Raw genomic sequence first — 25,844 nt, 5'->3', positions numbered from 1 at the left:
GGGGGGGGAAGATAGTGTTTCAGCTAGAGAATCTCCTATCTTGTTGGACACAGCCCACTGGGTAACACATTGTTGTGTCAGAGGCTTCAGTTGAGTGTGCTTAAACATTCAGCTAGATATTCACAACTGCAGATTAATTTATCAATGTAAACCAGGGATCTATTTATACAGCAGTTGTTCTGCCATTCGTACAGTGAATATTTGCTGTACGAATGGCAAATATCAATGATGAAAATAGTTGCCAACTATTCTCATCAATTTAGTCGATTAGTTGTTGCAGCTCTAGTAATGCGACATATGGGCGAATCTTGTTTGAATTTAAACACGATGGGCAAATCTTGTTGGAATCTCTGTGGATGTTGATGGGCGAACCTTCTTTAATGTGACAGGCAGATCTTATTGGAATCTATCTATTACTTTGAATGTGTCTGCTGGTGGGTGAATTGTTTGAACAGATGGGTGAATTTTCTTACAATTATTAACTTTTAAATAATGGCATTTTGGCTATCATTTTCAAAGGGCATTCTCCCTGTTCACTTGGGTAAATCAGTTTTGAAAATCCTATCAACAGCCACATACAAGAGATTCCAAAATCTGCACATCACATTTATATGCAAACAAGATTCACTCATCAACCACACTACACGTAGGACAAATCCTCCTTGAAAATGAATTCCATAAAATACAGACAGACAAATGTCCAGCAAACATTTCCTGTTCTTATTGCACATTGAATCTTTATTAACAGTCTCGTGTGTGTGTGTAATAATATTGGGCATATCAACGCCCCCTTCACAGGTACGGGGTATGATCTTAAGTACTCCTGACTGATGCTGCCGTCAGGTGACCATTCTGAGCCAAAGATTGTGCGCATTTATAAATGCAGGAAATATGTTTTCCAGTTGCCATTTTTATTAGCTATGCTAATGCCAACTATTTAGAGAAACGCAAAGCTCACTTAGGGTGTAGTATTGGTGCTAGTTTAATAATACATAGGTCATGCTTTTAAGGTCGTTATTTTCTTCCGTTACAGATTGCTGCTCTCCGGAAATTGCAAGCAAAAGGGCAAATGCCCACAAAAGAAGATCCTAACAGTATCAAGAGAAAGCGTTCCAGCTCACTGGACATTGAGCAAGTGGCTGAAAGGGCAAATGGAGATTCCGTGTCACCTGAAGGTAATCTGCCCTGACTGACAGCCTTCAACACAATTGCAAGCAATCTGTCACGGAAGCTACCATTATTTGAGTCCTTTGCAACATAAGCGAAATTTCTGACCCAAAACTGTTCTAAAACAGACCACAGAGCTGCATACTAAACTACTTTTAAACTCGTAAGACTTATCTCAGGGCAATTAGGATGTCTTATGTTTTCTGGGGCCACTGCAGACAATAGAAATTATCTTTGCCCTGGCTATAAGAGTTTGGACATCTACAGGGCTAGTCACATAAGGGTGAAGAGTTTGGAGAAGGCAGGAGACGTGAACAATCTAAGACAACTTGGCTGTACTGGACAGTGAGCTGAATTGGAGAATATTTGTAAATCGGCTACTTTGTTCTAGATTGTTCACTTTTGCCTTCTCCAAACTTCACCCTTTTATGAATAACACTGTAAATTACTGTTGGTGTTTTCTCAACTGTGGGCTTAACAAAAACAAGGAGATCACTGTAATGTCAGAGGGTCTAGTTGATTGCAAATCTGTATGCAAACGTAAAAATTGCTTGCGTGGCCAGCATGTATCCATTAGAAGAACTCTTCACTAGTTCTTCTTACCACACATCTTTACTGTGTTTTTGCCTGTTATGTTGTGTGCATGGTTTATTAGGGGGGGTTTTTTTTCTTCTTCCTTTTTTTTTTTTTTTTAATTATTACCATCTTGCAATAAGGGTGTTGCCCAGGGCTGTAGGGATGGAAAGCCTCCTTCGGCCAGGACAAATATTTCTGAGCTCTTCTGTGTCCTCCAATAAACCTGTACCTTTTAAAAAAACACCTGCAACGATGCATTGCTTTCACCAGTACTGGCAGTGGCTTCTACAACCTTTAGGACTTGTTCACTTCAATTACAAGTATCGCATACTAAACTCTCCCCAGCATTTTGGGATGGGAGGGGGCATGCAGCAGGGGGCGTGGCTGTTGGGCCATTTACTTGACTGCAGCGCCACGCCCCCTCCTGCCTCAAAACGCAGGGCGGAGTTTAGTATGCCATACAGTGCGTTCCAGCAGCTAACCGCGCTGGAACACACTGTAATTGGTGTGAGCAAGCCCTTAAGCAAATAAGGGCTGCACAGTTTAGCTTTTGGGGAAACCTCAATGTCCTGGTCTGCGTGACATTGTGACACCATGAGATTGTTCTAACTTTTTGGCTGCTATGACATGTAGGACACGTCCTTTGTAGTCAAAAAGGGAATTTGGCTTGAATCCTAAAAATGTGTTCTTGAATGTCCACTACTCTCTTGAGCAATTAGCATGGTGTATTGAACATTTAGTGTGATTGCTTTTTCCAGCTGATGAAGAAGAACCAGCCACGAAGAGACAAAAGGAACAACTTGCTTATTTACAGTCTGAGGAGTTCCAAAAGATTCTAAAAGCCAAATCAAAGCATACAGGTGTCCTGAAGGAGGTAATTGGTGTATTTAATTTTTATTTTTTTTACGAAATATTCCCGGTATTTTGCTGGAGATTGCAAACCTCAGAGGTTGACTAGATCATCCTATTAATGGAAACACTCAAGCTCCCTTCAGCTTTAATTGGCACATTAGGCAATGAGCATAAAAAGTTGACTTTTCTTTTTGTTCTGTTGTTATATTGCAGATCAGTTATTTAGTAGGATATGGTTTATTGGGATCTTCTTTTTATTTTTTATTTTTTTTTAGTTTGTTAACTGACAAAGCAAACATAACATAGAAACAGTCATGAGCATTGAAACCTAGATTACAGAAGCTACCGCAAGGTCACATTTAATTCCAGTAGAAGCATTGTATGGATACTTGACCGTTCGGTTATCTTCAAACATAAGTTTACTTGTTTGCAACAAAAAATCTGCGCTTTTGGAAAGTAAACTAAAAGTCAAATAATTATCCTAAAGCTGCTATGAGAGGTGTAAAGTGAAAGTGTTAAGTGTTGTCACAGCGCTAAAGGTTTGAGATAAATATGAAAATATGTGAATATATATGGATCAAAACATGAGTGACACCGTGTGTGTAAGTCTTCAAAAAAACCTACCAATAATGAATATAAAGTACCATAAAAGGACTGAAAAAGTGCTGATGTGCAAACAATCAAAAGGTGTTTACTTGTATCGTATATTAGCATCTGGTGCGCATATAGTAAGAGAAATTCTGCAAGCAATACAAATTTGTGTTGTGGCAGTTGTGACTTCACTAACTCAGGGAGTGCTGATCAGTTTGTATAAAAGGGATATGGCATGTCGTGTGGGCACAGTCCCCCTACACATCTTTTCATAGTCCGTAAGAGGTCTATCTAGGGCTTGGGGATTTGCAATAGCCCTCAGGACGTGTTGGAGTTGCATGACACTCCAGGAATCATGATGGTGGTCGAGATCAAAGGATGGTTCCGTATTATTGGGATCTTTTAACCGTCAGGAAAGGACATTTGTAAGAATCTGAATCTTCGCCTGTTATATTGAAACCTTACCTTGGTGTATGCCCTGATATTTCTTGGCAGAGCAGAAATGACAGGCTGGAAGGTGCCGATGGTCTATTTTTCCTGCCTGAGTTAAGGGTGGCTGACTGACACCCTCTGAGCTTCAGGAGGCGAACAAAACTCAATTTAAAAAAATATATATATTTTTCATGTGTTTTATTCTATTGTTTTGTTTTTGCTTTTTATCACTGAGCTCAGTCAAGAATTAGGGCAACTTTTGCAGCCCACAACTTTTTCCTGCTCTGTTAGGGAGAGAACACGGAATCAACAAGTGATCCCTGAGTGGTTGGTTAGACTGCATTGTAACATATTACAAATGACGATTCAGAATAGATACTCATGGATAACTGGTTTTATTTAACTACGAGTCCCCTTTGCCGTTTTAAAACAGTGCTGGGAGAGCTGCTATTCATCTAAGTGCCGTTTTAAAAACAGCACCAGGAATCGGCAATTCCCAGCAGGAAACGATCAGCTCCTGGGCTGCCCATAAGTCTACAGATCGCTCCATAGGAGCATGCTGTAGAAAGTAATGTATTCGTTGTTTACATTGCATCATCGCACTGCCTGTCAGCACGGAGCCTGAGCTGGACCTGTTGCAGCTCTGTCCAGCCTGTGCATATAATCTGAATAACATTTGAGTTCACTGCACAGACTTCAAATACTGACATAGATGAACACAATAAAATGTGAATCTTTAGCAGTCGCAGACCTATGAACAAGTAGCTGTCATGCTAATTTGTGCTCTCGCTATTACATTTTATTTCCTATAAAACCCAAGGAAATAATATAGGTATCCGAGTTAAAGGCCAATGTGTAATGTGTTAGGGCAGACTACAAAACGTGTGTGTGTGTGTGTAACGGACACCTCTCCAAAAGGGGGAAGGGGGGGAGGTCTGGGACTCGGGTTTTAGGGAGAAAAAGTTCCAGGAACTCAAGTTGTGAAGAGTACATTCTAGGTAAACTCTAGTACAAATGAATCCTTGAAGTGCTTGCATAAGGCACAGCCTACAGGCCCATGGCCTTTGGTTTTGCTCGGTATAGCTATACTGAACAGGGGCACCTCCATTATTTTTGTTTTTGATCTGGGAAAATCGGGCCAGGTATTCCCAGTCCTGGCCACTGTATTCTTCCTTTTAGATGTAGGAGATTTGACTTGCACAGTAGTAGTGTTTTCCAGATATTATTAGCAGTTTGCTCATTTCACTTGTAGCTTTGAGTTTGTAAGCTGTAACTGAATTTTATTCTGATTTTAGGCTGAAGCAGAAATGCAGGAACAATATTTTGAACCCCTTGTGACGAAAGAACAACTGGAAGAAAAGATGAAGAGCATAAGGGAGCAAAAGTGTCGTGTAGTGACCTGCAAAACAGTGAGTGCTGTGACCAAAGATCATACTATTCCTTCTCTTCATAATCGGAACATTTTAGCATACGGACTATGTTTTATTTTGTAAAGATTTTGAAATCAGTGCAACAGTATAGCGTGCACTTATGTGCATTTTATTTTAATGTTAACCCCTTAAGGACCAAGCTTCAGATGATTGCCTTTCAGTTAAGGACCAAAGCAATTTTTGCCATGTGTGTTCCACCACAATCTCCATCTTTTTTATTTCTTGCACAACACATACCATATACCGTTTGTTAAATGACAAAGGGCTTTAATTTGATGTGACATATACAAGTTCTCATATATTATACAAAAAAAAAAGGTTTGTTACAGTTTTGCGGATACTAATGTGTACATAATGCCGCTTAAGAAAAGTAATTCAAAATAAATTAGTTTATTTGTCCTGATTTACAGAGTACATGATATGTCTAGGACTTCAGTTCATTTTTGGTAGTTACAGGTCACAATTTCAATGTGGAACAATTCTAGAATTCAGTATGTTTTTGTCTTCAAAGTTTAATCGCTATCACAAAAAACAAAAATGCCACACAAAAGGACAACTATGAGGAGTGAAAATCTCTCACCCTCCTAGTTCGAGCCGACAATGAAACTGTCACATGTCGGCTCAATAGTTCGAGAAGTGAGCAAACGCATACCGTTGCTCGCTCACTTCTCGATCATGTCCCTGCAGAGAGCCGTGACTGTCAATCACCACTCCTTGCCGGGATCCCCCCGCGCCGATCCTCCAGCGCTGACTGGCGGAACGGACGGCGAGGGGGCGGGCACAGCTGGCTCTGCCTCCTAGATAGGCAGAGCCAGCTGTCATTCACGCAGCTGGGTGGATCTCGACAGCAATGTTGGGATCCGTCCCGGCTGCGGCGGTCTCAGTATAGCGCGAGCTACTGAGCTTTGGGTCACGAGAGGACGCTAGTATATGTCTTCTCATGACCCTTAGGAGAACTATGGGGAAAAACACTTACCCCAGAGTTCTCTTTAAGGACCCATGACAGAATTATTCCCTCATGGGCCCTTTTAGCACGGACAACCATAGCGGCATTATTCCGTCATTGGTCCTTAAGGGGTTAAACACACAGGTTGGAATCCAGGCTCATTCCTTCTTAAGGTATTAACTTATACACATTTAAATGTTTATAGGAACTTATGATCAAAAGCAATGTACTTTTAACGACACACTAAACCTATAAACATAATAGTTATAACATAAATGAATTGACCAAAAAGAAATGAATATGGGTAACAAACATATTTCTTCTACTGGAGACCCCAGTTAAGATTCTCTCCTATAGAAATTCTGAAATATTTTGTGATTTTTTTTTTTTTTTAAGCACTAGCTGTGTGTTTTACAATGCGTTCACCTTTTAGCAACATTTCCGATCATTATGTTTGTGTAGTAGTCTTGAATATGGTGTAAAATCACATTACGTGCACTAAAAGTGACTGGAGCTCATTTTCTGTGGTCATGTAGTTTTTGCCCTTTTTCTGGTTTAATTTGCTCTTGTGCCCATCCTTGGAGTTTCATTTTTTAGAGCGTGCAGGGGTGATAAAGCCATGTGTGTCCCTAGCAAGGAGATTTTCTCCTCACTAAAGGTCCTGATGACCTCATAGAAAGAGATTGGTAATATCCACACTGGGGTACAAAGATAACACCTAAGCACCTGACATTTTGTTTTGTGCCTTCCTCACCCCAATAACAACAAAACAAGTTGCATCCTACGTTGGTTGCAGCCACATTGTCTTCAGATACTGTGGAAGGCAAAATTGATGGATTTTTTTTTTCCCCCACTTGTGTCAACAGTGCAAGTACACTCACTATAAACCCCTAGATACCTGCGTAAGTGAAAATCATGACTTCCACTGGCATGATGGTGTGAAACGTTTCTTCAAATGTCCATGTGGTAACCGAACAATCTCTCTAGACAGACTTCCCAAGAAGAGCTGCAGGTACGAGTCTCCTAAATCACATTTTATGTCTTCGTGCAGGATCCTTTTTTAGTCTGACGCAAACTTGTTACAAAGATCTCAGAATTGTTGTGGTTATATCTGTGCTGCTACTTATGTGGGTATCGAATCCTGGTGCCCAGCACGTCGGCCTTAATATGCAGCCTGCCGAGTGTTGGGCAGCACTTAAACTAAAGCCTCTGCTTCCGGTGCAGTGTAATCAATAGCAGATGCCAGCGCCATTACAAGCCCCCTATGTAATGGCATGCTAGTGGTGAGGGGGTACTCTTTATTCACAACTAATGTCACCTTTCCACTCCAAATAAGCTAGTTCTGCAGCCGAGTAATGACAGCTGAGGGGACTGTCCCATTCATCGAGGAGATCAGTGAATGGATGTTTGCTGGTCTCTTATCCCGCTTCCTGGCGACCCCCGAAATGCTGGTCCCGGGCCCGCAGGAGGGGCAGTGGAGCACGGGAAGCAAGGCGAGAGGGGTTGGGCAATGCACTGAGCTCAGCCGCCAAAGGCGCTTCCATGTAAAGTCAACAGTCACCTTTACACATGTAAACAGAGTTGCCAGGAGTCTGTTTAAAGGAGCCCGTTGCTAGCGACATATGACATACGTCGGTGGCAGTGAAAGTGTTAAAGCATCCATACCAATTATTACAGTTGGGAAATTAATCGGATTAAAGTAGCAAGCTGGGGTCCTATCTCTGCCTCTGGGTTCTTAATTTGTAGCCCTGTTATTCTCGGTACTGGGTAGGATTATTTCTTTATATTTTTGAATAAACCTTGACTTCCTTGATTGTTTGATTTTAAACATATTTAGTTGTAATGGAAAAATGTCTAACTGTGGTTTTTTTTTGCTTTTCTTTTTCTTCTTCCCCAGCACCTGCGGGTTGTTCAAATGGGAAAGAGATGGCATGCTTAAGGTGGGTGTACTTCATCAACTGTTTCAACTTGATCAAATCGATTTTCAGCTTTGTTTTATAGTTTATTCCCCAGACACCCATAATGCAGGATGACAATACACTACTGAGGAATATTACTGGTTGTATATAGTACAGTGGTTCCATTCTGTCAACTAATATGGATAGGCTCATGTGGAGCTAAAAGAACTGTTCCAATGTGGTCAGACTGGTGTAATTGTACTGAACGTGTGCCCCTGATCATTGGAACTGATAACAGTACTTTATTCCTCTGTGTACTAGTAGTATTGTGGGGGGGAGCAGTATAGTACAGAGCTCTTCTCTTGTCAGATGGAATGATCTCTGAATTTAAAGGAGGGAGTATTTGAAATGATAAGTAGATTTTTTTGGAAAGCATTATCACCTTATTTGAACAACTCCTGCCTGGTTTTCCAACATGCTCGGAGGCATTTGCTTTTAGATTTCTCATTTTAATGCAGTATGCTCTTTATTTTTATTTTTTTGCCAATAGGAAAAACGAGGTCCAAAAATTGGAGGGGAAACGCTGCTACCAAGAGGAGAGGAACATGGCAGATTTCTCAATAGCCTTCAATAGATGGGGTACATACCTCACAATTAAAGCAGAAATCCAGGATTTTTTTTTTTATCTGGAGTGTTGGACATTGTGTATTCAGGCCAGATTCTATAGCCGTACCTACTTCTAGCGCCACAGCTATCATACTGAAGTCACACTGTCGCTTGTCTGGCCTTCCTTTGCCCATGCACAGAACACTTTGCTTACTGTCTACCCATTCACAAAATACAAAGCATTCTGGAAAAGTGCAAGGGGAGAGAGCGGCAGAGAAACACTGCGGCTTCCGAGTATGATAGGCCACAGCTGTCAGAGCCGCTCTGGCCTCAAGAAGTATAAATCTTATAGTAACCACAAGGCTACTTTAAGGTGACATGTACATCTTAACACTTATATTTACACTGCAGATTAAAAACAAATCCTGCAGGTATTTAATTAACTGGCTGCCTTTAAACAATATGATTTGGGTTTGAAAAAGGCATTGGAGTAAGGATCCTGAGCAGCCCCTGGAGTCCCATCAAATTCACACCATGTCCACTGAAGACCGATATTCTAGTTTGCTTTTCCAAGAAGAAGCCAAGTATAGCACAAGGCTGCTAGGATATGTTATGGGCTTTATCAGTCGTCCCTTGCCCACTAACTCTAAAGTGAACTTGTCTCAGTAAATATGGAGCTGCCAAAGCTGAACTCCTGTAAATGGCGGCAGCCTTACTTATGCAGATCCAGTACTTTCATTATTTAACGTCAGCGACTCGGAAGAAGTGTGGAAATCAGAAAGGTACAAAGTCCTTGTATAGATCTCTGCCGGGACTACAAGTATTAAAGCTAACTGGTTGGCATGTCTGACTGGAAACAAACATTTTCAGAGGTTAGCAATGGCAGTCTATCCGTTTCTCCCTTGACTGCTTTCCTTTTTCATTTGGTTTGACTTTTTAGTGTTTTTATTATGTTGGCACAGCTGATGACGAGTCTGTTTACTTTGTGGGATGTAAATGTCAATATTATGTGAAATGGCCAGAAAACCTTCCTGTGTGGACAGCAGAAAGCATTTTACCTTTTTTAATTTTTACTGTGAAGCAGTAGACTTGTATGGTCACTATTGTAACGAATGTAAATTATGTATATGTTCTTTTGTGATTTTTTAACCTGCTGCAAATGAATGCAGTGCACTGCTGCTACGTATGTATTTATGTATACCATTTTATGTTATTAAACCATCTCAGACAATACTTTTCCTGTTTGTTGTTTATCATCTCACCCCCTTTAATAGCGGACCATGGCCTGCACCCTTCTTTATTTTCCATTTACCAAACACTTTGTGATCTCCAAACCAAAGTTCATGATTTGTCAACTCCAAAAAGCATTTGGCTGCAGTAAATGCTAATAAACGGGTTACTATAAGGCCTCATTCGCGCTTATACGTGCGTACTGTCCCATATGCAGCATATGCAAACAAATGGCTCCATACACATAGCTGCATATGGAGCCGTATATTTGCGTAGCGTAAAAAGGCGCAAAAGCACAATGGAACCGAGATGCGTCTGAGCAGCGTATTTCTGCGTATTCTACGCATGTTCGTGCGCGTATACGCATACAGTTCATTAAAATTTCTATTACAAATTATACATTCTGGGATTGCATATAGTGCACGCATATACGCAATATACAATTTTGCTCCTGCGTTGTGTGTGAATGAGGCGTAAGGGTTCGCAATCTTTCAAGGTACAGCAACATCAATGTTTTCTCTGTTTTTGTTAGACTGTTGGTTGTTGTTTTGGGGTTTTTATCTCAATTTCTATATTTTCTATATATACTATCCTTGTAAAATATGATATGGTCTTCATCTTAAGGGTCCAAAAACCTTTTTCTCAGATATAATTTTAAGGAGACCTGGATGAAACTATTCTTTCTAGCCGGCTGTTAAAACAATGTACAAGATGGATAGATCTACATACAGAGCTATATAAATGATCGATCCATCTATGCAGCCTACTAGTTGTCTGGTAAAAACACTTTCACATTTACAGACCAGTTCTAGTCCTTTACATGGGGACTGCATTAGGTATAGACGTAGAAATATCTTGCCGCACTCCTTACCGGGAAGCCCCAAATTAAGGGTGGCGTGCTCGCAGTGACCACGGATGGCGCCGCCAAACAGTCCTAAATAAACGGATGTCACCAGCACACCAATAGTATTGAAGTCCAAACTGTTCGTTTTTTGGAACATCATGTCGCCAGAATTAGCGCTTTCGGGGCCACGAATGGTCCCCTTCATCAGGCTCAGCAATGACGAGACTGATGAAGGGGACCCTGCGTGGCCCCAAAAGCACTAGTTCTGGTGACATGATGTTCCAATAAACGAACACTTTTGACTCCAATACTATTGGTGTGCTGGTGACATCTGTTTATTTTGCATTAGGTACAGAACATCCTGAATACAAGTTGCACTAAACGGATCTGTGTCTACCATGTTTGGGATAATGTGTACATTAAGCTATCTGCGCTGTCTGTCCTATATATGATGTGTTTTGCATTGTATTGCTTTATGTTAATATAGTGGTATCTACTGGTACTTGGAGGGGAGTGTTCTGCCACAGCAGTGCTTGTGCCTTTGGTATGCCCCCCCTGTTTATATCTAGTTAGTGCACTATTTAGCTGGATACTCCCTGCTCTGTGTCCCAAATTAGTTTGTTTCATTAGAGATAGTGCTTAGGAAAGTCATTGGTGTCTTACAAATCAAAAGACTGGAAAACCATCTTCTGTAGCTTGCTTTGTTTAGTAAAACTGTATTGGATTTAACTTGTGTCTCATCAAAGAGTTGGTGTTATTGTGTTTATTGTTTAAAAAACTGTATATGTAACACCATACCTCATAGTCTTCTGCTATAACTGTCCCCTTTCTCTCTCCACCCTATGTTTGCAGCACAGACTTCAGACAAAATCTATATCTTTGTTATATCTGCCTATAGGGTGGCTCAGCTGCCATTCAGGATCTTCCTAGAGCCACCCTGACATGTATAATCCTGGCAGTGAATACAAAGGTTTGGGAGGAGTGTTCACTATTAGAGCGGGCACATGTTGCAGTATGGGCTGGCGCAAGGATGCAGGAGGCTCCCCTGATCGGATAGGGATGCGTGCGCCGTATGGCCTGGGTGTGAGTAATCTTGGCATGTTTAGTCCTGATGCAATAGCCACCTGACTCTTATTAGGTGGGCTGGCATGCGCAAAGACAGAGGAGAGGCTGGGCATTAGGAATCATGGGACCTGTAGTCCCAATGTAGATTACGTGACACTACAGTGAGTGCTCCCAGATCCCAAAGTTTGGGGAAGCTCTGCAAGCTGAAGCTGGCAGTATTGAGGAGTACAAAATCTAAGTATTTGCGCACACACACACATGCAGTAGCCAACTAGGGAATGTTTCCCTATTTGGTTAGAATGCAGCCATTCAAAAATATGTGGAGGGAGGCTCCTTTAAGCGGTCTGTGGATTCTGCTGAATCAGCAAGTGGCTATACTGTCCAGACAGATCAATATATGGAAGTTACATCCGCTGCATAAAGCACCAGCTGAGACAGAACAGTCTCTATGAAAGGAATGGCTGTTCACCTTGCAGTTAGAGATGAGAAGCATTATTCATTCCCCTGAACTTTCAACAAACTAGAGATTTGGGTGGAGATTCTGACTACATGCATTGGAGTACGTGTGGAAGATGAAGATTGACAATGCGAAAAAAAAGTCCAATTTAAATCAGTATAATCAAATACAGTAAAAAAAAAAAAAAAGAATTGAACTAAATGACTAAATCCAGGCCATCAAAAATTGGGAGTTTCCACTCGAGTTCCCTGAAATCATTCCCATCACCCCCTACGTGTAGTGAAAGACTTTTAGTAGAATGCAAAAAACGTTATGGTGTTATTGAGGCCTAACTGCATGCGTTTGAGACAGATAAAGGATTCCACAGAATGCCAAGAGCTTATTAAACAGGTGTCATTTATAATCGTTCATCTCATTACATCACTTTTTATGACAACACTGCTTTGGGAGGTTTTAATCCTACCAGTACAACAAAAAAAAAAACAGAAAACCATTTTGATTACTATGTGACGGCAGCCAAACAAATCGATACAACCGTTTTAGTTCATATCGCTTTTTTTTTTTTCTCTGATACGATCTCAAAGATTTGTAAGAGTTCTCTATACACTTCAAGATTCTTTGTAATTAAACCCATTTTAAATACATCACGCTACAATAGCATACCTACTACAATCCAACTGTGGTGAATGCAACATATTACGACTTCTGCTTATCCTCGTATGATCATATGTTTACCATTGTACATTAATGTCTATATACTATTCAACCTAAATTTAAACTGATTATGCATTGCATTGTGTGTGGGTCCCACAGCTATTAAATACAAGATGCACTGGCAAGCTGGTATCTGTCAAACATTTTTGTTTCCTGCAAGCAAGATTCAGAGAGAGAACAAATTTTACAACAGAAAAAAGAAATTAGCCTACAAATAATACAGTAACCTGGCGAGGAACGTACAGCTTGTGCTCATTGGATATTAGTACTCTAAAGTGAAGATGCTGTTACAGCAAAACTGTTATGTACATTCATTCTACATTCTCTTAAATGTTTTGACGCTGGTAAATGTAGGAAGGGGAGAGTCCGTCATAGTGCCACTGACGCCACTGTTCAACCTGTTCACGAGTGCGTTCTTCTTGCTCTGTAGGCAGATTTGAGAAGCAGATATTAGTAAATCATTGATACTGACATATGATTAGGAGATGTGTTTAGTCTTTTGAACTAAAGAAGATTATTAGTATACAGGATTTATATAGCGCCAACAGTTTGTGCAGCGCTTTACAATACAAGGAAGACATTACAATCGCAATACAATTCAAGACAAAAATTTTAAGGAGGGCTTACTCAGGAGGAGTTTTTTTTTTTAGGGTTAGTCCACCCAAAAATGATGCAAGTGGAGCCGATTCAGGCCCTGGTTTCTCGAACACTACAGCAGTGAGATCACATTGCACTTTGAAATATGTTAATTACATTCTCTTTATTTTCTGTTCAATATCTTTTAAGAAAATAAAAAGCTGCAGTAGGTTCATTTTTAAGGGAAGGTCCACACTACCCATTTATCTAGCTAAAATAATGCATTAGCGGTAACTTGCTGTCATGTGGTTTGATGTTTGTTTGCCAAACAAGTTACATTAACCTAACCAAAATCACTATTGTAAGAATTGTGGGAAATGATCAGCCCACTGAAATCTGGTATTGCAGTTTTGTAAGAGATGCTGGAGGGTAAACCACCTGTGAATTTCCTATTTCCAGGCAACTCACCATGTCACCAAGAATGGGTTGAGCTTTGCCTCTGAGACTAGTAGGACAGCTCCCTTGAATAGCTATAAAGCTCTTACCCTCATAAACAGCCGCAATTCTTTTTTTTCTGTCCTGAGACTAAAGTAACTGGACATGGGTACATGGGTGAAGATACTGTCATGAGCACCCACACGGGTTAAGCCTCTCCTCGTATGATGGCTCGTGTCATTCCTAAAATGGTTTTCCTGGGCACCTTGTAGTATGGTATTTTGATGCTGGCATAAATTGCTGCACTTTTTTCTGCTTGTTTTCCGCTCTTGTGTTTCCATCTTTTCTCTCCTTTTTTTTTTTTTTCCCTCTTGCAATCTGGGCCTCATGGGGATGCGGGGGCGCCAGACTTACAGTACCTGCAGGACCGGGTGGGTGAAGGATAGTGTGGATGGAAGAAGAGGAACTGGTGGCATTAACGGAATATTTAAATCTGGTGGCCCCCATTTCTATTGCTTCTCAACCTCTGAGCTGCTGTCTTCCTGCATATTAGTCAGTAGGTATACGATTAGCGCATTAGTGATTGTCTTTTCTGCATCATCCATTGGCCCCCTCTCCCTCTTTCCTTATATGTTTGAGTCTAGTGTTCTTCCTTGCTTCACCTGGAAAAGCCATGAGCACACCACAGTGTCAGCATGAGTATTCCAGGAGATACAGATGGAAGTCATTCTGCGCAGAGGAGTGCAAATAGGGCTGACTGGTCCATGTAAACACAAAAGTTGCTTTGTCATGTGCAGATGCCCACTGATCAAGTTCGCCTCAATGCCACCACAAAAAGAGCATTAGGTCAAGCCCACCATCTAAGAGACACCTTTCTAGAGCATTATATTCCCCGTGGGGAACGAAGGTGTCCCTGTGTCTCATCAGCCATGAAGTTCTCATCTGAACTCATTGTCATTCTGCTGTTAGTTCCCAAGAGGGGTTCTGTTAGGCTTGTGCCGATCCAGAAATGCTGGTCAAGAAGGTTTGTGAGGAATGTCTCAGACAAGCAGTCCATTTCTCAGTTAACAGAATCAGAATTAAAATTAATTTAAAAAAAAGCAGTGGCAGAAAGTATGTAAAGTTTTATGTCACAGTCTAAGGGACACCTCTGCTCCAGTGGCAACAGACACAGACCTGTCTGAAAATGATGAAGGAGCAGATTTTGCTCACACTTTTGTGTTTGCATTAGTCTCACCATACATTCAAGTTGTCAAAAAGGCTATAATGTGCGATGAGTAGCCATGAGAAAATCAAGTCAGAACATGTTTTCCCCTGTTGGAGAAGCCAGTCGCTTTCCCACTCTTTGGGAATAAAAATCTGCTAGCTAGAGCATGAGTGGGCAAGGCTGGATGGGAAAAATGTCCTTCCAGAACAGGTTTTCTGAACTGTATCCTTCATTAGATAATAGATGTCTCCTAATATGGACGCATCTTTAATGAGATTGGCTAAACATGTTCCCTTACCGCAGGATACTGAAAAATCCATGCGGCAGCGGCTTGAAACCATCCATAGCCCTCACCTCAGTTTAGAGAGCCTTAAAAATCTGGGTGGACAACATAGAAAAGTTTTTTTTAAAGCAAATGTGGATTACACAAACTTTATCACAGCCTTGTCAGAGACCAAATTAACATCAGACTTCCTGGACGTTACATGAATTGTTTCAAGCTGCTTTCAGTAATGGCTAGAAGAGCTTTATGGCTTAAATGGCAGATTTTTCCTCAAAAGTTGGGTCTTTGCTTTATTTCCTATAACTAAAATTAACTTTTCTGATTCTCGGTGACATGGTGAGGCGCCTGGAAAACAAAAATCAAATACTTAACAAAATGTATCTTTCTTGGCGCATCACCATGCCGCCTCTAGTACCCATCCAGTATTTGGATTCTTGGACTATATCATCAGAATGTTGGCTGCAGAATGTGGGCTGTCCTATGGGTTTTGGGTGCGCAACCCATTGGTGGTGAGGTGCCAAGAAAGTGAGTATATTTAGGCTATAGAGAAACAGTAAATGAGTTCATACAGGAGATCCGCAATGGCAGCCTTCGTATATTTCTCTGTAGACATTTCCTTATCGGTGTAGGATCCCAAAAAGCTGTTTAAAGTCTTTCAGGCTACTATTCAGTAAATCTATTTTACTGTTTGGTAAATAAATATTTGTAATTTTAAAGGATACGAATAGTTGGTTTCGAGTAAAATGTTTCTAAATCATACCAACAAAGTCATTTTAAACAGTTTGCTGTACATCTTTTATGCAGGTTTGGTTAGTAGTGTAACAATAGCTTTCAAGCAAAGCCAGTAGTAAGCTATTCATAATATGGTACTCTCATTTCTGCTGATTGGTGGCATTTGGTGTTGCTGCCATGTTTTGGAAGACGGGGGGGTTAAGGTTATTGACGGGAATATCGTAAATGTATCTTAATGTATAAATCAGACAATGCATACCCGTTTCTTCTTGTTTTGCCCCATTATGCCTACCTATAAATATGATGAAACTGGCACACTGGTGTGTTTTTTTGCGTGTAGAATTGACTTACTTTAATTTCCGCCGATTTGTCAGATGTCACTTAAATACAGTCTAACCAGTCACAGTGGGAGAGGTGGTTTTTAATGCTGGGTTTGGATGTTTACCTTCTCACTGTGGTCCACCGAAATGTTATGTTCCCATTTCCTCTACCTTCTTGAAGATTAACTGCAGTGCTCTGGAGCAATTCATTGAGGTTTTAAGTCTTTCAAGCATTAAGCCGTATATGTGGCATTAAGCAGTTTATGGTGATCACTGAATATACTAATGTATTTTACCAAATTTGAGTACCCAGTTGCACAGCGCGCACTACATGGGTTGCTGAATGGGTTAAGCAAAAAGTGCCTGACTTTTGGGTAAAAATGTAGGTCCTTTAGCATGGTATCTGAATTTTCCCCAGCCCATATACGGAAATAAACATTATGCCATCCAGAGACAATTGATATGAGGTTTTCTAAATCAGGTTGTGCAGGGTACCTAATCAGTAATGGGTAACTTTAAACGCTTGCGTCTGGTATGAGTAGTAAGTAGTCATACTAAATGATCCAAAATTCATGATCTGAAGTGGTATATGGAATACTCTTTGGATGATATGTGATACAGCATAAACTCTGCAGTACCTAGCAGTCTCTGATTCAATACGTTTCTACTTTCAGCATTTAATTGCATCTGTTTGCTTGTTAATTTCCTCTTAATCTATTTAGAAGAAAGCACATTTGTATATAATTTATGCCAGTGGGGAATGGACTGGATTATGCTTCTTACTCTTCCACGGAGAAACACAGAAAGTCATATACTGTCGGGTTATACTGCCGCCTAGAGGAGGATTGGGCACTGGCAAACAAAAGATCTGCAGGATAACCCCTCCTCTACCTATCATGCCTCAGTTTTGGACAGTGTGCTAGGAGGATGGACATCTTTACTTCATCTCTAGTGGGAATAGTCTAACCATTTTTTGCTAGCTTTTTCTTCAATCAAGATTCCTCACTACATAACTGTTTGAGCTGGTCTCTGTAAGGCAACTATCTGAATTGGCCCTTTCTCCGCCTAGCTTTGGAGTGCCTTAATTGGACCCTGCTGGACTCAACATTGTGGGGTTAGCCTGGAAGTGAGTTTCGGGGCACTGGGCTCCACATTGAGTGCTTTCCAGGTCCAGAGCCACTGGCATTGCCTCTGCTCTTGCCCTGGCTCTGAAGACTCACTGTGTGAGTAGGCCAATCGGGCTGAGCACCAGGACCTACCTTGCTATTTACACCACTGGGGACCTTTGAATTTGCCTCTTTATGCCGGTTTTACAGAACAAGGGGGTTAAGGGCAAGGGACAGACCACTAACATAATTCACTGGCTAAAGTGTTGCACGCGTGTGCTCTGCTATTCAAAGTAGAGGAAGGATCGTTCCTCTGCTGCTCCTGCTTTTGCAAAAGAGTCATGTAAAACTCTGATCTCTTGGCCCATTGCTACTGCCCGTCTACAGTGACCTTGGTACCTACGGGCGTCATCCGGTACCAGCTACATGGGTTTGTAAGGGAGTCATCCGGTACCAGCTACATGGGTTTGTAAATGCCTGAGGTTTTTCTTTGTACCCTGAGTTCTACCACCATGTGGTCCAAACATGTCTGTATCTAGACACAGAGGTGGTGGTCCCACTGCAACAGGTGACCCCCCCAGCTCACGGACTCTTAATGATTCTAAGGACATTTATTCTATGCCTTCTGTAATATGGGATCTTGCTACACTGTGGTTAAAGGGTCTACCTCTTTGGAGTCCCCCATAGCGTGAGCCTTGTCATCAGTAGTTTCTACTGCTGTCACACCATGCTTCATGACCAAGTCATGTGCTACATTCTACTTCCATCTCTGCCTACCCTTGCTGTGGTGTTTTCTATGCACCTTACCCCTTCATTCATGCTGACTTTGTGGAATTGAATACAGGGTTCTCTGGGGGAGTGATTTACAAACCCTTTGTAGGTTGTTTGTAGTCAATTTCAGGTTCCCTGATAAGTCTTGTTCTGACAAGGTGGTTGTCTGCTGCGACAATCTCCTGAGGTACAGAGTTCTCATTTCTTGACCCTTATGGGGTCAGGTGAGTAGAGACTTAGGGCCTTCTTACTCAGACTGGCTGGTCTTGTGTTTACAGTACTTTTTTACAGTAATTTCTTGTCTAGTACCTGTTCCTACTAGGGACTTAATTTCTTTCCTATATTACTCATGTTTAGCTGTGGGTAATTCCTTCCCCGAACAGGAATCTGTAGTTTGTTCCACCCCTTGGTGGGTTCAGATTCAGTCCCCAGTTCTGTTTTGTTGAAAACGTGAGCAGTTGTTGATTTTTGCCTACCCCTCATTTATACTCGCCTTTAAAATCCTTTTCTTAGACATCCATTGAAGGACACAGGTCCCACCCCTGTGTGTTTTTGATCATGCCCTTGGTACTTTCTGCTACAAACTCAGGCATGTTGAGTAGAGGAGGTCTTATCCTGGGCTGGCCAGTATCCAGTCCTCCTTTAGACAGCAGTATAACCCAACAGTATGTGACTTCCTGTGTCACTAAATGTACTCCAAGACAATAATTTTATGGTTAGTACTAGGCATAAAGTTTGTGTACATATTTCCATCCATTCCCTCAGTGGCATAACGTATGTCAAAATCCGCTATCATCTTAAGTGAATTAGGTAACAAATAAAAAGTGAACAGATGCCCTGAAGGGCACGCATCAGGCACATACTGATCAGTGATCAGCAAATCCTTACCATCCTGTTCTTCCTCTACATAGTTCTCAAACTCATTCCTCTGCTCCTCGTAGTACTCCCTCCTGCGTTCATCTGCGGACAGTCTCTGCCGGTTCTCAGCTGAAACAAAGTACATTTTTGTTACAGTATATAAATATCTGCACATTTGTTTTGCAACAATCGGAGACACCTGACCATGAAAAGTGTTCCAAATGAACCATATAATAAGCAAAAGTAATCTATTCCATAGCAACTACTCACATGATGTGACAGAACATAGCCATGTGCCCTAGCATTACCGTCTTGCTGGACTTGGGAATCACTAATGTTGTGAGTGTTGGAACATCACCAACATACATAAGGTGACCATAGGCTTAATAATTTGGCCACATGGCCAAAGTCAGGCTCAGACTTCTTGATTTTTAAAACATTTGGCCATACACATGAGAAAGCGCATGTGATGCTGAAGACAGCACCCAATTGATATTATTGGCACATTGATGTAAACTATCACTCCAGAGTCCAGCCAAACCTGATATTTCAGTTTGGGTAGATAGAAGGGGTGGCTTCATTTACCCAGCAGCAAGACCTCCTTACTCAAGTCCCAGATCAGCCCACACAACAAGGCCATGACAAGAAGCCGTTTAGAGTTTTAGTTGGTAGAGTGCTGGACTCCAATTTTAATGGAGATTCTGATTGGATCCCATGTTACTAAACTGTGCCAGCTCTCTAATGCCCATCGGATGGAAAATCAGCTTACGTGGAATGAAATGAAGAGCGACAAACTGTAGAAATCGGTCCAAATACATTTCTTACAAAAAAAAGGGTCAACGTGTTTCAGGGCTGTCAACTCTTCAACAGAACTACTATATAAAACTTCTTATTTATTATTGGTATTCATTTAGTGCCGACAATGTATGCAGCACTTTACATACTGCACATTCACATCAGTCAAATTAAAGAATGTGCTGCGCTTCATCTAGAACAATACATAAACAAATCTCTATAATAAATATGTGCTTAAATAATACATGCAATCAAAAAAGTGTTCACAATGAATCTTCTTGTGCATAATAGTCCTCTGGAAAGTTCAATCATATATTTCGTGTTCAAATATACACAAATGTGGAATCACACGTATGTAGTGCTCAGGATTTGTCCCAAGTGCACCACACTCTTTATCCTTCCACTGTGAAAGTTCTTTGTACAAAGTCCATACGTCAACTCCAATTATGACACAGGTGCTTCCCCTCTCAGTGGGCAGCTCACCCTATAAATAGACCTGAACAGGTCTAGAATCGCTTTAATGGGTCTCCAATCGATCTTATGCAAAGGCCATCTCTCCACAATCGTTGCACAGAAAATGACGTCAGCGTGTCATCACGACCATATCCAATAAAATGTAAAAACAGCCCATAGCGTAAAACCGAAAAATTAAAAAACCTCCTTTATTTTTAAAAACTACTCACATGAGGAAAGTAGACATAAAACTTCAAATAAAATGTATGCTCAACAACTCTCTCTCCGTGTCACCGTGTTCTCTGGGTGCAAAGACAGATCAAATAGGAGCTGTGCTGCTGACGGTTTTACGCTATGGGCTGTTTTTATATTTTATTGGATATGGTCGTGATGACATGCTGACGTCATTTTCTGTGCAACGATTGTGGAGAGATGGCCTTTGCATAAGATCGATTGGAGAATCTTGGTGATTAAGAAAGGCCTAGACATGTAGTTCATCCTTAAAATGGACAGCTTGCACAACTTCAACGATACAAATTTTAAAAACACAAGTTCCATAAAGATGTAACAAGAATAAAACAAAGACTTGCATTTAGCAGTAGCGTTCCGTGTATGCTTTCATCGCAGCTATGGCCGAAGGAGAGAGCCTTTTGCAAATAGCTGTGTTGTCCTCGCCCAGATCCTATGAGCTATGTAACGTGAGCTGAAGGTGACAGCACTAAACCTGCTTTCTCCATGCTGCCCTGCACCTCCTGCAGCTGCCCAGCACACAGCACATACTTTCTGCTGAGCCCAGTAGACGCTCAAGGAGGAGAAAGAGCCCTTCATTGTACAGTGTAATGCAAACAGCCCTGGAGGAAGGGGAAATACTTCCATAGCTATCAGACCATGCACAACATGTCCAATAAACTGTCTACACTACAGGTTCAATTCATCCTCTTTCCACCTCACTTTAACTGGGCACTGGTCAAAGAAACAAAATCCATCAGACAAAATACATTTTGTTTTTTATTTCTGATGGTCTTATAGGTATGCATGACAGGGGAGAGCTTAGACCTTCCTCTGAAATAATGTTACATAGTAGGAGATCATGTGGGATAGTAAACATGATATATAATTATACTAAGTATAAGAACTAGCTTTCATTTTCTACGCTAGAACAATGACAGTTGGAATGCAGTTGCCAACACCTCCACTTTCTTTTTAGTTTTTATATACATAACCCTAACAATTACCTACAATGCCAATTGCTGCTATCAGTGTATGTTTTAAAACAAATCACTAACTTTGGAATGGATAAGGTCAGCATGTGTGAATCTGAGTTCCCTTAAGATATTATTCTTCAGCATTCCCTTGAACTTGTTACTTTGCAATAATTTGGCAAAATGACAGGTTCTCTTAATAGTCTAACCCTCCTCCCACTGATTAATGCCTTTCCCATGCTCCTCTGCTGCCCTGTTCACCCACCAGAGGCCTAGAAAAGCTGAAAGTTGGTCCATGCCAAAGCCTTCTCATGGCTTATACTACCCCGTTCCCCATACTCCAACATGACAGTGTACAGGCCTATGGGTTGGCTGATCAAGTGCTAAGCACATCATCTTGTAAGAAAGGGGGAGAAGGTCACATGCTCTTCCAAACCCAGAAGTACCTAGAAAATCCTCAGGGACCATGGCAGGTAAACAGAGTAGTGAGAAAGGTGAGTATCAGCTGGAATGAGGTGGTCTTATAAAGTTATATTACAATGTATGCAGAGGCAATGTATGTAGCTGTATTCCATATATGTGGCTGTAAATAGTTTGAAATGGGCAGTGTTTCACTGAATCCTGTAATGTTTGGGGGAAAAAATCTGCAAGTCCCTGGTACATCTTAATTAGACGGGAGGGGGGCAGTGTGTTGTATGGTATGCTCTGTACATTTCATTCCCGTATAAATGAAATAAAATCTTCCAGCGCCCTTCTAGTGCATTCGGTTCATTTAGAAGCATCTTTGTAAGCAGAGGCAAGGCAGGAATGCAGTCTAGTAATCTATCCTTACAGTGACAGCAGGAATCCTGGACAATTTCAAGGAAACCGTGGGACAGAAAAACAAACAAGTTTCCACAAAGCTAACACCCTCACCATTGATTTCATCCTGGGACTTGGTTGATCTCTTGCCACGTTTCTTGAAGAAGTTGGAAGCGTCGGTTCCCGGCACGAAGATCTTCTTCAAGCCTGGAGTGAAATTTATATTATTAGGTTCAGTTTGTAGAATGCTGTATTCTCCCGTCATTTACTGTTCTTGTAATTATATCACGTGAATGATTCTTTGTCCCTTGTAGAGGAAAAACTATTCTAAAATATAAACATTGTCTAGTATCTGTACTTACTTTCTTTCTTGTCAGCCGCCCCATCATCTCTGCTTCTCACTGCAGCACTTTCAGCCACCTGGAAGACTAGAAAGGGAAAGTTATCGGATATAGTGCTGCTATTATTAGTATACAGGATTTATATAGTGCCAACAGCTTGCGCATCGCCTTACAATATAAGGAAGACATTACAGTTACAATACAATTCAAGACAAGATGGTAAGGAGGGCCCTGCCCATGCTATAATAGATATATAATATATACAGTATATATAAATATTTTTATATATAACAAAACATTCTCAGTAGGTTGTAGTTGGTTGGGAGTGTGCAGTGCTGGCATTTGTAGCTTTATACACTTTTTCACTGACATACTGGATTTGCTGTGAATTTTAATAAAGTCTGCAGTATTGGAATTCTCTGGATAGTGCGGTCTGTTCGTATACTAAAACATTCTCAGTGCCAGAATACCTGACGATAATGCTTATCACAGCTTATCGCAAGTAAGGAATTATTGTAAACCTTTAATTCTATATTAGTATCAAAAGTAAACCTAAACTGCGAGCATGCCAGTCATGTCCTGGATTTTACTAGCATCCCACCAATCTGAGCACTGCTACTCAGCAATGTTAAGAAGAAATAAAGAAATTGAATACAGCCAATGTCTGCAGGCATGTCGAAGATTTCTGACACCTATCAGGTATTGTACCTCTTTGTTCGCCATATGGAAAATGTAATAATCCTTTCAGAGTGTGTACATAGAATATAAGACTGGGGACCTTGGGGACATGACTGGCATAGCAGGGTACATGGTGATAATCACAAACTTTGATACTCTGTCTTTTGTGCATTGACATCTGTCATAGTTTTGTATTGTATTGCAAGTCTTAAGCTAGCTATAAAGGGTTAGAATTTCATATGGACGTTCCGTTGAAAAATCTTGGCAGAACATTCGATAATGCCATCAGACTTGACAATTATTGTTGAAAATTTCATTTGATGTTGACATTTGGTTTTGGATAGGAATTAGTTTCCATACTGCTCCTTCAATTTTTTTTTCACTTACTATGGTTAAAATGAATGATTGATTAGAAAATAGAACTGTTCCAAAAACAAATTAAAAAATAACATTCTAACTGTTTATACCCAGCTTTACTCAGGCTAAAGATCAGCTTATAAACATGTGCAACCGAGCATACATTTTTATACATTGCGCAGATCCCCTGAAATCTGTTTTAGGTCAGGAAAATAAATGTGATCAGCTAATTCTAAACCAGACAATTCTTTCCAAGAAGTCTTCTAGCGTGGGGTTACATGGACAGATTGGGGAGTATCAATATACGTTATCATCTCCCAGTCAGAGCAGGGCAGATCATTGGCTTAGGAAACCATTATCTGCCATCTATGGATAACTCAAATGCAGAATCACTGTTTAGCCAGAGGAATTGTGTTTTAAAATTCGATAGCATATATTTTAGAGTTAGAAGTGTATTTTACTATATGTAACAGTTACACGAAGGAAGCATCCCTTTTAAAAGCACACAAGGATCATTCTAAATTCAGCATCATGCCAAGAAGATTCAAGTTGCATGTTTAATTAATCCCAAAATGAAGATAGACTTCCCTTACCTGCTAGAAGCACCACTGCTGCAGCAAAAGACAGAAACAGGACTTGTTTCCAGTTCATCTTGGCTGAGATTTCTTGACTTGTCAATACACAGCAGAACACTGAGAAAAAGTAGCAAATTCCTCATGTGTCAGATAGGAAGGTGAGGCAGGCAGCTGGGATGAAGGGGAGGAGGAGGGGCATGAGCAGCCAAATACTTTGGCCATAACATGCTCTAAACATCAGAAGAGATGGGGGGCATCGGAGGAAGTGATGAATAAGTTTGTAGCTGAAAACAAAAACAATGTACCCCGCTGCTCGTGTCTCTTCATGAAAATGTCATATTCACTCATTTGTTTTTTTAACTCTGTTTTAATGTTTATGATGTCAGGAGAAATACTGGCACCAAACATAAACAACACTTCAACTTATTTCATATAACATGAACTGGAAAAAAATATACTGCCAAGAAAATCTCTGTTTGAAAAGGGATGTTAAAGCAACATTTAGGGGTCTATTTATAAACAATTCACAGAGCCATTTGTCCTACGAATCCCTGTTAACGTTTGTTCTGTGCAAATAGAGGCAAGGCATATTCTTAGTATATTTTCTTTTCAGGTCCAATGTAACATCAGAAAATACTGCATTATGGCCACTAGATGGAGCTAAGGAGCATAGGAAAGAAGTATTTAAATCAGGGGTAGTGAATTAAAATTCAAGGAGGTCCGACAAGTAACATTTTCATTGAGCAGAGGTCCAAATCCCAGTCTGGACAGAAGGTCACTCAGTCTGTGTTCATAACGTGGTGCGCCATTCAGGCAGCGTTCGCACCAGCAGCTGAACTACAATGCACACTGCTGATGTGTGATCCCAGGCTGATTTTATTCTGTTAGAACCCCACCCCTCGTTTACATACACATGCCATAGATAACACAAAATCCCCTGCACTCCATACAGCATACAGACCTTAACGGAGGGTTGGTGCTTGAAGTGACAACGAGGATGGCGCCGTGTCAGATACAGTCCGTAATAGAAGTCACCAGCATTTGATAAAACGTGCATGAAGTAAAGCGCTTTTTATTAAATTGTCACATGCATCATACAGCCAACGTTTCGGGGCCACGGAGGGTCCCTTCTTCTGGGCGACATAGTGACCAAGTGTAATGTTACGGTCTCTGAGGACGGTATCTAATTGATTTTTGAATGAATCAATATTCTCTGCTGATACCGCTGCTTGTGGCAGAGAGTTCCAAAATGTAACCACTCTGACAGAAAAGAAGCCCCTACGTCCTGTGTGGTTAAATCTTTTCTCCTCCAATTTTAGGTGGTGACCTCTAGTCTTTTATAGGCAGTTTACTGTAAAAGGTTTACTGCTGATGTTGCCATCACCACCAAACATTTTGTACATCAAAATCATGTCCCCTCCTAATCTTCTCACTTCCAGCGTGACAAGTTCAAATTTAGCAACCTCGTCTCATAGCTTTGATCCTCCAGCCCCTGAATTAGTTTTGTTGCCCTTCTCTACACTCTCTCTCCAGCTCCAGGACATCC

The 25,844-nt window shown here is 40.9% G+C and overlaps 2 protein-coding genes across 3 annotated transcripts in view; one reads left to right on the top strand and one right to left on the bottom strand.

Moving 5' to 3' along the window:
• The window catches only part of MCM10 (minichromosome maintenance 10 replication initiation factor), a 23,861-nt gene extending 15,327 nt beyond the window's left edge, over positions 1-8,534 (top strand). The window contains exons 14-19 of the mRNA XM_018553710.1: positions 1,034-1,175; positions 2,502-2,617; positions 4,914-5,027; positions 6,861-7,006; positions 7,892-7,934; positions 8,443-8,534. Of these exons, the coding sequence (XP_018409212.1) occupies positions 1,034-1,175; positions 2,502-2,617; positions 4,914-5,027; positions 6,861-7,006; positions 7,892-7,934; positions 8,443-8,526 (645 nt within the window). The 3' untranslated portion in view covers positions 8,527-8,534. The remainder of the gene's footprint in view (positions 1-1,033; positions 1,176-2,501; positions 2,618-4,913; positions 5,028-6,860; positions 7,007-7,891; positions 7,935-8,442) is intronic.
• A 4,466-nt stretch (positions 8,535-13,000) lies between these two features.
• On the bottom strand, positions 13,001-24,420 carry UCMA (upper zone of growth plate and cartilage matrix associated). 2 transcript variants are annotated; one of them, XM_018553730.1, is made up of 5 exons: positions 24,317-24,420; positions 22,710-22,775; positions 22,462-22,554; positions 19,127-19,225; positions 13,004-13,232 (listed from the first exon to the last, which is right to left on the bottom strand). In XM_018553730.1, the coding sequence occupies exons 1-5, from the start codon at positions 24,372-24,374 to the stop codon at positions 13,135-13,137; spliced, it is 414 nt and encodes a 137-aa protein (XP_018409232.1). In that variant the 5' UTR covers positions 24,375-24,420; the 3' UTR covers positions 13,004-13,134. The 2 variants fall into 2 exon arrangements, with proteins under 2 accessions (XP_018409233.1, XP_018409232.1); XM_018553731.1 differs by lacking the exons at positions 22,462-22,554; positions 22,710-22,775 and having other exon boundaries at positions 13,001-13,232.
• Positions 24,421-25,844: the final 1,424 nt, after the last annotated feature.

Source organism: Nanorana parkeri, unplaced genomic scaffold (assembly GCF_000935625.1).
Source record: "Nanorana parkeri isolate BGI_ZX_2015 unplaced genomic scaffold, ASM93562v1 scaffold128, whole genome shotgun sequence".
In the NCBI taxonomy this organism is placed as follows: Eukaryota; Metazoa; Chordata; class Amphibia; order Anura; family Dicroglossidae; genus Nanorana; species Nanorana parkeri.
This window is presented reverse-complemented; position numbering and strand designations above follow the sequence as displayed.